The sequence below is a fragment of the Gobio gobio genome, assembly GCF_949357685.1.
Source record: "Gobio gobio genome assembly, chromosome: 3".
In the NCBI taxonomy this organism is placed as follows: domain Eukaryota; kingdom Metazoa; phylum Chordata; class Actinopteri; order Cypriniformes; family Gobionidae; genus Gobio; species Gobio gobio.
In genome coordinates, this window is record NC_137099.1 from 32,437,406 (window position 1) to 32,454,455 (window position 17,050).

The window sequence follows — 17,050 nt, forward strand, 5'->3', positions numbered from 1 at the left end:
CCCTAGTGGAAACGCGGCTTATGACTGCCAAAAAAATTCTACAGGACCTTAGCATTAGTGGGTGAAACAAAGACCACAATGATCCATCCAAATCCAGTCATAACTATGTTTGGAAACCTTAAGACTGATGTAAACTACACACATCCATTTCCTACTTATTCAGAGAAATAAGTATTCTCAGTGACAGCTATTTGTAATCTTACACAGATTCAGCTGTTAATAAACAAATCAATGAATGCATGACATTTCAATCTTTTCCCATCATGTTTGGTTTTTATTTGTTTAGAATATTGCCAAGGGTATTCTGATGGTGGTTTGGAAAGTGAGAAATGCATTGGTAAACTTTAAAGACACTTTAAAGACTTCTAACTGTGTACAGTATGCAAATGAGTTCCACAGGAGAAAAGAGGGTGAGTCTCACTGTGGACCCCCTCTGATGCCAGCAGCCAGTCGCAACACTGGAATGGAGAAGAGCCAAATTGCAATCTCCTCCTATTCGGAAAAGGATAAAGGTACCCTTTCAACAGACACACCTTGTTCTGAGTCTCCCTTCAAGAGAGACATAACAGATACACCAAGTGACGTGTGATCCAAAAATCACAAAGTCAGCGGTGACGTGAGTACCAATCACCACCTTACTTAACGTCCTTGGATGGACGAAGGTAAAATCACTACATAATTGTCGTCCCTTGTTTGGGCCCAAAAGTGAAATTATTACAAGAGACAGTAACAACATTTTAAATGTTAAAAAAGCTTTCTATTTCAGATTAATGCTGTTTTTCCCCCTTTCTATTCATCAAAGAATCCTGAAATATCATGACTTGTTTGCAATATAATCTACAAATGCATACACAAACAGATGTTCCTGCCACGTTTAAAGGCGTTTTACTCGAACACACCTAGTTTGCAGAACAAACTAAACGTGGTGTCTGCCGTTAAGCGGTTTCATCTCGCTGAGGCATAGATGTGCATGGGAAAAACGAGCGCGCTGCACTGCATGAGCATCACGACGCCGTTGCTCTCTATTTTGTGTGCGCTTGAGCCACAAAAGATGCAACATATGTGAACGACCCTAAATGTTTTCCCTTAAAAATTCTCATCTTAAAATCGTGTTCTTTTTCTGAGGTAAATCCAAGGTAAACTCACAGCGTGTCTTCCAAACTCAATGAAAAGCAGAAGAATGATAAAAGCCACGTTTCCACCGAAATTACCCGGAACAATTTGTACCAGGAACTTTTTTTACAGGAACTTTTTCCCCCCCAGACCTGCTACTGTCTGCGTTTCCACTGCGGTCTAAAGTACCGTGAAGATTAGGCAAATTACGTATATTATTATCAGCTATTACGTACAGAGACGAGAGTGAGCGAGGAAGTAGCACATCTACTTCGAGCGGAGATAGCCACGCTGCTGTGCAAAGGGGCTATAGAACCGGTTCCCCATTCTATGAGCGAGTCAGGCTTTTACAGCCGGTATTTTCTCGTACCAAAAAGGGATGGGTCGCTCAGACCGATTCTGGATCTGAGGCGTCTGAACAAAGCTCTTATGAGAACATCGTTCAAGATGCTCACGACCAAGCAGATCCTCGCGCATATTCGCCCGAGAGACTGGCTAATCTCCCTAGATTTGAAGATGCATACTTTCAAATCAAGATAACGCCGCGTCACAGGCCATTCTTACGATTCGCCTTCGACGGCCAGGCTTATCAATACACCGTCCTTCCGTTCGGCCTGTCGCTAGCACCCCGTACATTTACGAAGTGCATGGACGCGGCCCTCGCTCCCCTGAGAAATCGAGGGATGCGAGTATTGAACTATCTGGACGATTGGCTCATCCTGGCGCAGTCAGAGGCCGAGCTCCTCGCCCACAGGGCAATGCTGCTCAGCCATCTGGACAGCCTGGGGCTCACGGTCAATTGGACCAAGAGTTCATTAGTGCCCACGCAATCAACCTCATTTCTGGGTTTGAATCTGGACACTGTGGCAATGTCAGCCCGCCTGTCACCCCAACGCGCGCGATCGGCGCAAGTTCGGCGCATGGCTGCGTACTTCCGGCTGGGCAAGATTGCACCTCTCAAGCTTTTTCAGAGGATGCTGGGACGATGACTTTAAGGTCATTCTCAGACTGTGGCATGGTTATGTCCCCAAAGCGATCGGCACTCCCTTCAGGGCGCAGATTATCTCCCTCTCGGCTCTGCAAGCATCCGACGAGGGGGACGGTGGCAATATCCTCTGCCCTGTCAGGGCATTGAGGGTTTATGTCACATGCTCCGCCGCCTTCAGGCGTTCTGAGCAGCTATTTGTTTCGTTTGGTGGGCGCACTAGAGGTCTCGCCTCCTCGAAACAGACCCTGTCCAGGTGGATAGTGGACGCGATTGCAACTGCATACGCTTCCAAACACCTGCAGTGCCCGCTAGGTGTCAGAGCACACTCCACTAGAGGCATGGCCTCTTCGTGGGCTTGGGCCAGAGGGATTTCCATCCACGATATCTGTATGGCGGCAGGCTGGGCCTCCCCGTCTATGTTCGTGAGATTTTACAATCTGGAAGTTCCTGCCTTACAGGCGAAAGTGTTATCAGTTCAATAGGGCTGTTGGTTCTGCCCAGTGATTCTGCGCAGACATAGCTCACATACTGGTAGTAAGTTCGGTACTAGGCTCAGGTGAATTTGAAGGAGACCGGCGGTGCCGTTCCCTCATTTACGAGACGAGCTGTTGTGAGTTTGAAGGTGACCGGCGGTGCCGTTACCTCACTCATATAACAAGATATTGTGAATTTGAAGGCGACCGGCGTTGCCGTTCCCTCATTCATGAGACAAGGTGTGGTGAATTTGAAGGAGACCGGCAGGTGCCGTTCCCTCATTCAGGGGACAGGGTGTTGTAACCACCCGTTGTAAACCACCCGTCAGTTCGAATGAAGTGTCTGTATATGTGGTGGCCCGTTTTCCTTACCGGCCACCTTGCCCGAGCAGTGTTATGGTCCCCGGTTCCCTGGGATACATATGCTGTACGCGAGGCGCGCACGGCGTTGACAATATGTTCCCGTAGCGTAAGGAACTTATGCAATACGAGAGAACCTCTCGTAAGAGAACGATACTCGGTTACTTAACGTAACCTCGGTTCTCTCTAGAAGAGGGAACGAGTATTGCGTTCCTTGCCGTGCGCACCGCGGGCTTTTGCGCTTCAGAACTACGAAAACCGAATATGCAGCCCGTGAGCCCTGCTTATATACACGTGGCCACGCCCCACCTGTAGGCAAATGAGGCCAGGTGGGCGCGAAGCGTCCTCATTGGTCGCCACGTCACGCGGGCTCACCGATAGGCTGCTGCAGTTGCCAGCAGAGCAGCCAATAGCACGCTGGATTAGCCTGCTATGGTCTGCCAGGCTGCCGCACTGCGTTGACAATGTTACAAAATTAAGGATAATTTTGGGTTTTTCAGAAATCTCGAAGAAAGAATACTTTCCCGTAGCGTAAGGAACTTACGCAATACTCGTTCCCTCTTCTAGAGAGAACCGAGGTTACGTTAAGTAACCGAGTATCGATATTACTGACTTGGTTATTTGAGACGGTCATTTTATAAAGATGTTTCTTTTTCAAAGACATTTATGCATCATAATCTAGCAGTTATTTTTTGTTTTATATGTTCATGTTTTCATACACCTGTTTTCATGTCACGTTTGTATTTGTCAACAACCATTTTCATAACAGTTTTCATTATATCAATGACGGACATGCCCCGCCCCCTGCACATGCCCCGCCCCCGAGTACTCGAGTACTCGTTTTTGAGACCTATCGATGATCGAAATGAGAAATTGACAAAAATGCCCATCCCTATTTTTTATATATAAAACTTCACTTTTATATGAAGTAATATTATATAATTATAATTACTTCATTTAAAAGTAGACATCCCAGGCTTTCTAAAGAGATATCTGTCATGTGTGTATGTGGCAAGTATTCGCGGAGTTACTTCACGGAGAGACAGACGAGAGAACGCGAATCCTGTTTGTTTTCTTTATTTGGCGAAAAGCACAATATTTAGTTTTCATTTTGAGTGTACACAAAGAAGACACTTTAAGCTTTGTAAAGACATATCTTTCATGTCTGTGAGGCCAAAAATGATGGAGTATTTTAAGTTGTTTTACACTGTCATGAGGAAAAATCAAGCAAAACACGCCGGCGCGTTCTTTGGGTTCAGAGGGTTAAATAAACATATAAAATACCAAGTTAAAAAATATATTGGAATGTGTCTTTTTTTTTTTTAAGTATTTAAATAACCAGGGGACTTTTGTCCCAAAAATGCAGTTTGTAAGAGATAATTCAGTGTAACAGGATCAAGAAGCCATTCTGAAATCATATTAAAAAAACAGATAGACATTCGACAGTCTGTCACATCATCAAAAGGCACCCTGAAGACCATGTGGTGCTGCAGAAAACTGAATTCATTGCTCTTAAATATTTGATAATTCCACCTTTTCATGGTGTGGTACTGTAGCCTACGTTACAAAAACACATGTCATTCAGTGAAATGCCAAAAAAACACTTATTGTTGGATTTTTTGAAAAATAGGTAGATGTTGTGAATAATTGTGATTAACTTTACTGGTCAAGCTCACTGTTTGATATAGGTGCCAGTTGATGGCCTGCAATATAAGCTGGAGTCATTCAGGGTAATTTTTTCCCCCAGTGTAATGCAAATTTTCTGTTACACCAAAGTGTCATCCATTACACTGAATGACAGTATCACTGCATAAATAACAATTTTAGCATCTTATTTATATTACAGATAAATGAGGAATGTTTAGCATGGACAAATATGTGTTAAACTTAATAAATATTAATATTGTAATGCATTAAATAAATAAATACTATTATTTATCAAGGTATTAAGTTTGTGTTATTGATTCATTTTAGATGCCGACGAACAGAGATATTTATTTTAAATTATTACATTTAGTTATATTTTAAATTATATTTACTTGCTTACAAAAACTTCTAACTGACAAATTGGTAAAACCTAGTGGTTTGAAGGATAGTGGCAAAGTATACAGATAAAAAAAAATTACAATTAATTAGTATTTGTGGCTGCACTGTGATCCTTAAATAGAGTATTTTAATATGTCATCAAATTTCTGTTTAAAATATGCCTAATAAGATTTTTTGATACAAAAATATTTTTACACTGACTTCTGTCTTCTGTAAATCATGGTAAAAATGGATGATAGTCATAAAAAAAATTGTCCAGAAAAAAAATTAACTAAATTTAAAGCTGTATTACACATTTATTTTTATTTAATGCTTGAAACCCCCGTTTCATCTTTCAACCGGGAACGAGTATTGCATGCTATTAAGCTTCACATCCAGGTATTGTCACTCGAATTAACCGGACACTGCGTCCCAATTTGCATACTATCCTTACTAAATAGTATTCGAAAATAGAATTAGTATGTAGACAGAGCGTATTTAGGCCACGCCCACACGGGGGGGAGGGCAATCCAACGCTCTCCATTGACTTTGCATTGCGTGAGGCTGCCTCCTTGTCATTTCGGACTTATAATAAAAAACAGAACAATGTCTAAAAGCTGATATGTGACAAAGTGTACCGCAAACAAGCTAAAAAACACAGAAATAAGTTTTTATAAGCTGTCGACCCCAAAAAACAAGAGTTTAAGGAGACAAAAGTGGATAAAGGCAGTAAAACGTTACGCTTCAGCAGGAAGAATGGGTACATTTTGGGATCCTGACACTCAGTATGCCTATGTGTGCAGTAAACATTTTGTGCTGTTAAGTCAAATATCTAAATGTCAGGTTTATACATTATATTTCCTGTCACTGATTACGTTCCCCTGTAGTGGGTGTAGTTCTCAGTATAATAACGTGTCACGCTCTGTTTCAATGGCCTGTATCCACTTTTTTGTCCTTAAACGCTCGTTTTTTGGGTCAACAGCTTATAAAAACTTCTGGGTTTTTGGTTGTGGGTGTTGTTTAGCTTGTTTGCTGTACACTTATGCTGTGTCCCATATCCGCTTTTAGACATTGTTCTGTTTTTTGTTATAAGTCCGAAATGACAAGGAGGTCGCTTCACGCAATGCAAAGTCAATGGAGAGCGTTCAATTGTTTTCCCCCCCGGTGGGCGTGGTCTTCAGATTATGACGCGTGCCACTCTGTCTATAAGCGTTTCTCAATGTCAAGGAAGGATCCTCGGAAGCCAGATTTCCGAGGATGCTACGTCATCGACATCCGTCGAAGGACTGTTCCAATGTCGAGGATCCTTGGAATTTCAACCAAGGTCTGAGTCCTTCGTTCGAAAAATATGCCATATACAGGAAATGATGCATACGAGTAGACTTCGCGCACTCAAATCACCCACAATCCTATGCGTGCAGTAGGGCTGTACGATTAATCGAAAAATAACCGAAACCGACATTCAGAACCTCTAACCGACGTATTTTTCCCCATGTCGGTTATTTCGGTTTTCACGTGACTCCGCCCCGTCAGTCACATCAAGTGCAGTTTGCAGGCACACAGAGAGATGCAGGAGCAGTTATCTGTGTTTATAGATACCCACAATCACTATAGTAACTGCATGTTTTACACAGTTTATACAGGTCAGTTAATTGCTGTTCTTATAGCCTACGCGCTGACACACACACACACACACACACACAGACGGCGCGCGCAAGCCCCGAAGCCGCTTTCACTTTCGTGCTCATAAAGTTTGTCAAGTAAATGTTTTTAAAGGCTTGCCAGTTTCAACATTTAAAGCGATTGTGAACTAAAAACAACAATACGGAAAACTTCTCCGTTCAGTGCTTAGCTTTTTTCAGTGACACAGAGCCGTGTCGCGTCTCTGAAAACGCACGCGCCCTGAAGGCAGACCTCTCTCACCTGCGTCCACACAGAGCTTGTCATTTGTATGTGGTTTAAGCCCTGCCAGTTTGAACATTAAAGCGAGTTTCGACCATCAGATGTGTATTATGTTGAACTAATGCCTGATATATTTTGACAAACAAACACTCAGACAGAAGCTGTGACTAAAGTAAAGTCACTAAAGTAGCTCAGAAACTCAACAGTTAGGCATACATTTTAATACCTTTGAAGTAAGTACAAACCTCAGCTTCATAATGAATAGAGACAGTAAGAGTAATTCACACAAACAATCACTCTGCATTCAAATAAATGTAATGTAGGCCTACAGTGTTAATTTATCTGTATCTGATGTACAACAAACAGAAATCTGCTCCATAGACAATAACTGCTGAAAGTTTCCTTCAAGTATTTTAAAATCACAATGCACTTTTTCATTAGAAAAAAAAATTCCACCTTTAATAGTAGAAAATATTTACAGTACAAACCTTATCAGTGAACTTACTCAACCTTATGAAATAATCGTTCATTAATCGTAATCGAGGTCAAATGTTCAATTAATTGAGGTTTTTATTTTTGGTCAAATCGTTACAGCCCTAGCGCGCAGCTTTGCCATCTTGTTCAAAAAATACAAAATATCGGACGTTGGCGGAGTCAGAGCGTCAACGGGGCAATATGCTTTCAAGTGTAAGTATTTACGTTACCAAACATTTGTTATAACCGTAGTAAATATAAGTAAAGTTAACGTTTAAATGCCAGTACAAATTACTACCGTATTGATATTATACAAATTACGTTATTGATGGCTAACGGACCTTTTTACTGACTTGATGACGCAATGACGTGCACTTGCAAGCCTGTTCCATTTACGTGTTCTCCGAATGCTAAAGAGGAGCCTCGTCTAGCCTCTGAAGGAAGTGACTTGGAAGGACCAGTCCTGCAGAGGAAGTATCCTTGACATTGAGAAACACCTTCTATTCCAAATATTCCCGGATTGTCTACTATTTCCGGTCAGAATTCGAAGTGCAGATCGATGCGCACTATAATATATAATGGCTGATATTGCCCACAACCCATTGCGAGATGGAGGATTCGATTAAAACTACAAACGCGGATAAAATGTGTTAAAAAAAAACAAAAAAACATGACGGTTATGCGTGTCCGACGGTTAAGTAGTGAGGGTTAGATAAAGGGGTTTGAGTGAGCAATTATCAGTATTTAACCTGACGAAAATATATTTATTCAATATTATCCACATTATATTTCACCTGCAGCAGCATTGTGAACTTTTCTAATGATACGTTTGGCCATTAACTTTGCAAACACATGAGAGGATTTTCTGCATTAAAAACCCACGAATGGCAGATCAACGTGCTACTACATTTCTCTCCGATACGGTAGGAAATTAAATTGAATGTGGACGATTTGAACTGTGACGATGATTGAACAGGGCAGTGCCGGGATGCACGTAACTAAGCAACAGAGTCCGTTATAGAAGACGAAGTAGTATGTCCCAAAGCTTGCATACTCGTCTCTGCTACACACTCAAAAGTATGTACTTTTTCTCCACAAAAAGAATACATACTTTTAGGTCGTAGTATAAGTAGGTGAATTGGGACACATTATGATTTATATGGCGAAATGGGCGACATTATATAAAACAAATTAATTAATGATACATGGATTCATCATGAACATGGATGTTTAATGGTCTCTCACAGGGTCCTGCAAGTCATTTTTAGCAAGAAATGTTGATCAAAGGTGAACCTGTATTTTCTTCTCTATACACTGAAACAGAGGGGAAAAGCTGCCCTATTTTTATTTTATGTATTTTTATTTACAAATATCAGGCATTTAATTTTGACATATAGATGGCAAGGGGATATAAATGCACAGTTCACTTCCTAATAAGTAAAATTAAGTGTATGACTTAATTAATGTAGTCAACTTGTCTGCAACATTGGATATCAAGCTTAATTGTGCCATTTTACTACTGATGCATGCACTCCTCTTCACACTTTCTAAGATGAAAATAGGCTAACGTTAGTAACGTCTGCAGTCCCCTGATATCGCAATGCATGAACGAATTTACGCAATGTTACTAACACGTCACGCTCTCATTCGCTCAATATGATATATGAGGGATTTGCGTAGCGAAGTCTGATAGCTCTAGAACACTCTTCTTCCCTACCTAAGTGCCGGTATACCAATTACAGGGCGTGTTGGCAACAACAGGAGTTAACAAACAGACGGCGAAGCTTTTACAATTTCTCATAAATTCCATACAAACCAGCTGAAACTGTTTTGCATTCTGCCGGAGTCTGTATCAATGAGAAGGCTTAAAGGCATGAGAGACATTAGAAGAAAATGTACTTTAGCAGAATATGCTCCAGACAAGACACAAAAATAATCCGAAAAACTCACCTCAGAAAAACACTGCTTTTTCTTAAATAATGAAATGTCCCCTCAAGACGTAACCACACTCCAGGGATAAACGCAAACGGTTATTTCCACGTCGCGATCACCATATCCAGTGTCACGCTGTTAACGGTTATGTTATGTTATGGAGCTCTACAATCTACCGAAAGGAGATGAGCTAAATTAGTCAATATGGCCGGCGTTAGGAATGGAGCACGACGAGGCGTGGTTGGATGAAAGATGAGAAGGGGGAGACGTGCGATGAGAAGTGGGACTCCATGTTAGTTTTAATTTAGAGCGTCACAAGCATAAACCCACCAAAAATATTTAGCTACTACAGTATAAATACTGGAAAAAATTTTAGGGGAAAAAATGAATATAAAAACGTTACATGTTGGCAAATAACCGACTCAATGAACTTCATGAACGTGTACAAAAGAAGCTTGTCGGTTTTTTGAAAAAAATAATAATAATAATTTTAACATAATTTGCTTGTCAACTTAAACGCACGAAAATAACAGCTGTAAATCAGCTTATGTAACAATACGTTTAGCCCATGTCAGAGTCACACTAAACTCAAAGCAATTTTAATCTTTTACATAATTGTGTGGTTTTTGTTTGTTTGTTTGTTTGTTTGTTTGTTTGTTTGTTTGTTTGTTTGTTTGTTTTGGGGCCTGTTTCAGAAAGGAGGTTAAATGAAAACTCTGAGTATGTTGAGGACACTGTCAGACTGACAAAAATGGCATGTCCTTTTATACAGGAAGGATCCTGACGTTCACTTGATAAACCTCTAGAAGTATCCTAATAATTAGAATTTCCTTTAGGATTTCCAGTGGTTGGACGCATTGATGACACTCATATTCCCATCATCACACTTTCTGAAAATGGATTACTGTATGGAATGGATTTACAATTTTTATGGTCATCTTTATTTCCTACAAATACTTTATTCTTTTTCCTGTTGGATGTTAATATTCTTCCTCCATCTCCTCTTCATCTGTCTGTTTGGCTGACCTGAGTAGAAGTCAAATGTTAATGTCATTACCCTAATTAATAAATGTAACAGGTGGGATCAGAGAACATTTCATTATGTGAAAAGAGCATAGACCCTTTTCACATTTCTGGGTTTCTCAGAACGGAAGTCGTCATAGGGTTAACTTTTATAGCGGTGAATGAAAGAATACATAAAATATATGAATTTTTGTGTCCCCATTTGCTCAAATAGCAAAAGAAAAACTCCACAATAATTATTTAACAACTTTCAAAAAGAGGGAAAAGTGAGTGAGTTTAGGAACACTCTCACAGCAGCGGTAACTTGTTTTTTGTAATTTGATGCAAAAGTTATATAATACAAAGTATTAGTGTTATAAATTAGGCCTACATTTATCAATAAAAAAAATACAAAAAACGTTGCTGGATTTATGATATTGATGACCATTAAAACGCATCATCACAGTCTGTGAAAAGGGTCTATGTGGGAAAAGCTGCTGCACATTGGACACTGAATGATATTTGATTAATATGTCAAATGTTTTAAAGTCATTAAACCAACACCCATGAACATTTTATGCTTAAAGCTTTATCTGATTGAATTATGTTTTTATTTTTCAGTTTTAGCTGCTGCCCCATTCTTTTTTTGCCTTTTGGATACCATAAAAATTTAACTTAATTAAAATAATTAAGAATTAAACTTACATATTGACCCGGAAGTATGCAAACGTCTTTTTGTTGGGTGCTGTTGCCATGGTGAATCGTAATTTCGTAGCTCCATTGATCGTGGCTTTTCATAGTTGGAGTGCATGTGCTTAACTCAGGTTTAAACTCAGAGTTGGTTGAACCTCCTTACTGAAACGGGCCCCTGGTCTCCCCTGCACTCTTGCTGACAAGAATAGGCTAAATAAATAATTAAAATTATAAATGTAACTAGGCCTACTAACAAGCTATGTAAAGAAATAATAACTGTGTTAATACATCTGATTTTTTAATACAACAAATTAGAGAATGAAATAGATGTGAATCATTACTAAAATAGTATTTATTACAAAAGTGCCTATGGTGCCATCTAGTGAAAAATAATTATTGTGCACTTTAGAACAGTGAAAAGCTGTCATCTGAGTGTCATTACTGTTCGGGGTTATTTACACTTGGTCATGGTCAGTCACTATTTAATTTTATTTATTTATTTGTTTGTTTGTTTGTGTGTGTGCATATTTTACTGAACGAAATGCCCTCAATTATGCTATACATGCACATAGCCTACCTCTTGCTTAAAATGTGCATTTACATGGTCTTTTCATGATAATATCCAATCAGTAAAAACATAAAAAGTGACCAAGTGTAAACATTCATAATTACTGTAACGACATGACTGGGCTAAGGGTAAATGCATCTGATTGTTTGGGGCCCCATAACAAAAAGAATAATTGATAATATTGTTTGATCAATTTTACAATGTGATGTTGATTCTAAATTACTTTTGTGAAAATATTGAAAATACAACTAAAATTTAATGTCCATATAAAACAATGTTGCCATCTGATGTAGGCTACCAAGTTAATGTTGAAACAGCATTAATATTTCAACTACACTTCAGTGGTATACATCAACAAATTCTTGACCATTTCAAGAACACCTTTCCAACAGTTGAGTCACTTTTAATAGTTAACACAATCAATGACAAAAAAGATACACAAGTAAAAAAGTGGGACAAAAAGGACAAAAGTACTACAAACTTTAAAAATATATAATTCGTTTCAGAAGTCTGATATCATTATAACTACAAGCAGTTCAACGGTTTCACCTCTGCTTAAAAGGATACGATCTAATCCTGTTTACATGAAAAAGGCCTGCTCCCAAGCAGGTTTGAGTTTACGGACCTCTTGCCATGACAGCAACTCTGGGATAAGCTTTGAAGAACCAAACAATCCTGGATCATGTCAAATGGTCAATAGTTAAATCCAGAATGATAACTGGGTAATCCACATACAAAGACCGTACCCCAGACTACTACCTCTTTTGTTTTGGCTTCTCTGAAATTTTGGGTTCTCTGTATCAGTGTTAATTTTGTTGACAAATCATTTTCGTCATAATTTTCGTCAACAACCTTTTTTCACTGACGAAAACGAGACGATAACTAAATAAAAACTAGTGTTGGATGACTAAAACTATGACGAAAACTTACTGTCATTTTCGTCAACAAATAAAAACGAGACGAAAATGTTAGGGAGGGTCGATTAGGGAAGAGATCCAGTCAGAACTGGGGCCTATACCATGAAGCCGGTTTAGCTGGCTAGCCAGATATGTTTAAGCTTAGTTTGTGCCAATCCTGGGTTTTAGGTACTATGAAAGTAGCTCGGCTTTAATCTGTGTTAGTTGCCATGGTATCTTACGCTGCACGGCTAACCTGCTCCGGGGCAGGTTATGTTCTGGATTCGAGATCTGAGATCTAAGTTTGACAGCTGTGAGCAAAAAAATATATATATAGATGACGTAACTAATTCCCAGCGTCTTTTGCAATGGCTTCACCTTTTCTACCAAATCCTGTGGACATCTCCGCGCAAATTGTTAGAAGAGCACTTCGTAGTGAAAGAGTTTTTAGGGACAGACAAAATCCCCTTGACTTTCCTGATACGTACTTGTATGAAAGGTACAGATTTTCCATAGAAGGAATCAGTTATATTTGCGAACTTCTTGAGCCGCACATAACAAATGTGACTCGTCGAAGCCATGCCCTTACTGTACCGCAAATGGTATGTATTGCGTTGCGTTTTTTTGCAAGTGGTACATACTTGTACGTGGTCGGTGATGCAGAGAACCTTGGGAAAAACACAGTTTGTCGAACCATTCGCAAGGTGGTCCTTGCACTGCAGGGGTACATAAATGGCTTCATTGTGTTCCCTGGACATTTATCGACCATGTCCATAAAAGAGGGCTTTTATAAAATTGCCAGTAAGATATATTGATAGGGTGACATATGAACAATTTAACCGTTCACATTCAGGTTCTTTTTTTCTTTCCAAATGGCAGATTTTACTTAGAGCACTTAAATATATTATAGGCTACATTAGCTACATATAAAGAATGATTTTAAATCTTTTTATTTTTTAAATCCTATGATAGGATTCCCAAGAGTCATAGGAGCAATAGACTGCACACATGTTGCAATCTCCACAGCTCTAGGGGAACATGAGGCTGATTATGTGAACAGAAAGTCCTTTCACAGCCTTAATGTTCAGGTAGGGCTACTATACACATGAGATGATTTTTCATTTGCATTGAGATTAACCTTTTAAATGAATAATAACTTTAACAGATAGGACAATGATTTACTGTACATTTCATCTGCAGATGACTTGTGATCATGAATGCATGATCACAAGTTTGGATGCCAAATGGCCTGGCTCAGTACATGATTAATTTTCTGTGAGTCTGTGTTGTGCCAGCGCTTCGAGGAAGATAAATTTGGTACAGTACAAAACATCATTTTAATTGTTCGTTTTAATTGTGACAGAAACATTTACACAATTTTCCCCTTCTGTTCCATGACAGGGCTTTTTGATGGCCTGTTGGTAGGAGACAGGGGTTATGCATGCCAGAGGTTTTTGCTAACTCCCTATCCTGACCCTCAGACAGGGCCACAAAACCGCTTCAATGTGGCCCTCAGTAAAACCAGGGTCAAGATCGAGATGACCTTTAGCATCATAAAGGCGCGTTTCAACTGCCTTCGGCGTTTAAGAGTGTCACCACAGCGGGCATCACAGATAGTGGCTGCATGTGCAATTCTGCACAATATAGCCACTATCAGAAAGGAGCGAGTACCACCACAAAACCAGCTTCTCCCCGATGAAAGTGACCCCATCACACTTGACCACCCAGCTGGGGCAGCTGTCAGAGATGCAATCACAACACAATATTTTACTTAATAAAAGCACATTGACACTGCAGACTGGTCTCAAACGGTTTTATTGGTCATGTGGCTATAGGGAGGAAGAAAGAGCAAGAGAAAGTTAAATTAATAAATATAGAATGTTCATATTAAAGTGTTACTTGGTTAAATAAGTTCACATACTGAGATCTGTTTTTCCAGCTGTTTGATCTCCAATTTAATTTTTTTTATTTGGAGCCTCCTCAGCTCACAGTCCAGCTCCTTTAGGGAACAGTCTAGTTCTAGACTCCTTTTGTAAAGGACCCTGACAGAGTCTGTTTCCACCTGATACATAATTCCACCACAAACAATCATTTAAAGTATTCTGGAGGTTAAATAAAAAATAAAAAAAGTGGCATAACTAGGACTGACTAATTTAGGTCAAGGGTTTTAAGAATTACCTTGTTCACATTCCTCCTATAGCCCATTGAAGCAGAGGCCTCAGTTTCTGGGGCAGGTTGTGAAAAATCCTACAATTTAAAAAAGTAAGGGCCAATGACTTTTTTATGACGCATTCAAATGTGTGCCATAATAAATAGCCCAGTGCATTCACCTCAGCAGCTGTATCAGAACACACAGACAGAGTGTCTTCATCATTTGCGTCACCCCAATAAATAAAAGTAGGCCAATGTAAAGCATAACTGTTATAAAGCAGGTTATGTTCATGGTGTTCTGTCTGTTGCATACTGACATCTGTGTGGGAGACTGTGTGCATGTGTGCTGGCTTCAACAGGGACACTGCATTTCCCTCTACTGCAGAACATAGAGGCAGAAAAATTTGAAGTTAGAGTTATAAAATAAAAAATAGTAATGCATTGCACACATACCCAGTGTCACTTGCTTAGAGGAGCCAGCACCAGGGTCAGATTGCACAGCATCTGTAATGCCATCCATAATCTGCCTCCCCTTATTGTTACTCAGAGCCAACCACAGTGTATTCAGGAGGAGGTGGCCCTCCCCCAGTTTTACGGAGGTCACACTTTTTTCTGTTTGCTGCAAACAAGTTATGATAAAATGTTCACAAAAATAATAAAAGGTTGTGGTAAATACTCACCACTTTGAATTATATTTTTATATTTTGTCTTGATCTGCTGCCAAGAACGTTTGGAGTTGGGGTTCTATTAGGGTCCCTACCCTAATCTAAAAGTCATGAATATCATTTTTTTTAGGATGTAATAGCCTATACATTCACACATATGTTGTGTGTCTGTGTGTGTATATATATATATATATATATATATATACACACACACACACACACACACACACACACACACACACACACACACACACACACACACACACACACACACACACATTTTATTTTAGCATTTAAAACATTTTTTAAATCAAAAGTTGTAACTGTTAACATTAGTGAGGCCTAATGCACAGTGAAGTAACATGCAGGGGCGCCGCTAAGGGGGGAAAATTAGGACGATTCTAAGGGCCCACACACTTTTGAGGCCCCCAGAGATTGGTTTTATTAGTAGTAACAGTACTAGTAGTAATGCAATAGAAATTATAAATGTATAATCTACCAAAGAGTTACAAATATAACAAAATTATGGCTTATTTCTGCATTTCTGGCAAAATCCAGCAAACGCTCCTCTCACGAACCACTCACACTCACGGGACATTTGCTCAAATCCCACTCCGACATGAAATTTCTCTGCACTGTAGTATAGCTACTTTAATTGTTGTAGCCATTAAGAAAATGTATTTAGTTTTATATTTATGTTTAAATATTATATTATAATGTAATTTAATTTTAATTTTAATTTTATCTCTATCTATGTTGTCAATCTGTCAATGTTGATTATGAAAAGTGAACAGCATGAGTTAGAAAGGACACATCATAAGATGCGCAATGCCAGGAGACATGGAGTGGGTCAGACATGATTGTGACCACTTCATTAAGTTTTGTTCTGTAGAAAGCCTTTCTTTAAAGTAAATTTCATTTTGTATAAATTGTATCTTAATTTTAAACAATGTTTCATCGGCCAATTGAGGCATTCTGGATTGAGCGAGCGGTATTTTGATATGGTATTTATATATCAGATTTTGGATAGCTAGGTTGGTGCGGTAGGGGGCCCAACATCATATTCTTTCATAGGGCCCAAAATTGCTAGCGGCGCCCCTGGTAACATGAACAATGGTTTTGCCATTACCATTAACAAAGAATAATAAATGCAAAACGTCTCGGTTACGTATGGTAACCCTCGTTCCCTGAAGGAGGGAACGGAGACGTACGTCGGTAATAACCGACGAATTGGGATCACTTCAGAGAGCCCCTATCAGCTTCGAGAACTTAAGAACAGGCCAATGAACAATTGGCGTGCGAGATTTGCATCTCGCGCTCCGCCCCGCGCCGCGGGTATAAACAGGAAGCGAGAGCACCGCACTGACGTTTTTCACTGAGGAGCCGAACCAGAGACCGGCCAAGCAGTGATGGAAGGAACTGTGGCGACGGGACGTACGTCTCCGTTCCCTCCTTCAGGGAACGAGGGTTACCATACGTAACCGAGACGTTCCCTTTCAGTCGGTCACTACGACGTACGTCGGTAATAACCGACGAATTGGGATCCCTATGGAAAACGCCACAGTTACTACCACTTCCAGCGCCCAGCGAGAGCCCCTCAGACCCCGTTCTGAAGCGGGCGGGAAGATTCACGCTAGAAGAGTCATACTGCTGTTCCGCAAGACCCATTCAGCAGACTTGATTGGATAACGCTGGGAAAGCGTGCCCGAAGGACGCTGCGGGAGCCAGATCATGCCCGGAGGGAGTTACCATGTGGAGAACACGTATGGGCTGGCCGAGGGCAGCACAACATACGGAGTCCCAGGGGA

The 17,050-nt window shown here is 40.0% G+C and overlaps 2 protein-coding genes across 4 annotated transcripts in view; both read right to left on the bottom strand.

Moving 5' to 3' along the window:
- LOC307123967 (radixin) overlaps window positions 1-9,473 on the bottom strand; it is a 267,415-nt gene extending 257,942 nt beyond the window's left edge. The window contains exon 1 of the mRNA XM_079812852.1: window positions 9,286-9,473. The gene's annotated coding sequence lies outside the window, so the exon portion shown is untranslated. The remainder of the gene's footprint in view (window positions 1-9,285) is intronic.
- Window positions 9,474-11,917: 2,444 nt separating this feature from the next.
- Window positions 11,918-17,050, bottom strand: part of LOC307123320 (hemopexin-like) — a 28,280-nt gene continuing 23,147 nt past the window's right edge. The window contains exons 8-12 of one of the 3 annotated variants that reach the window (XR_013816154.1): window positions 15,031-15,196; window positions 14,757-14,956; window positions 14,605-14,673; window positions 14,348-14,488; window positions 13,551-14,255 (exon numbers count right to left, since the gene is read on the bottom strand). Coding sequence is in view for 1 of the 3 variants with exons in the window: in XM_079811836.1 (XP_079667962.1) it covers window positions 14,241-14,255; window positions 14,348-14,488; window positions 14,605-14,673; window positions 14,757-14,956 (425 nt within the window). In the remaining 2 variants the exon portion in view is untranslated. Of the gene's footprint in view, window positions 14,256-14,347; window positions 14,489-14,604; window positions 14,674-14,756; window positions 14,957-15,030; window positions 15,197-17,050 lie in introns of all 3 variants that reach the window. The other 2 variants (XR_013816155.1, XM_079811836.1) reach the window with 2 other exon arrangements.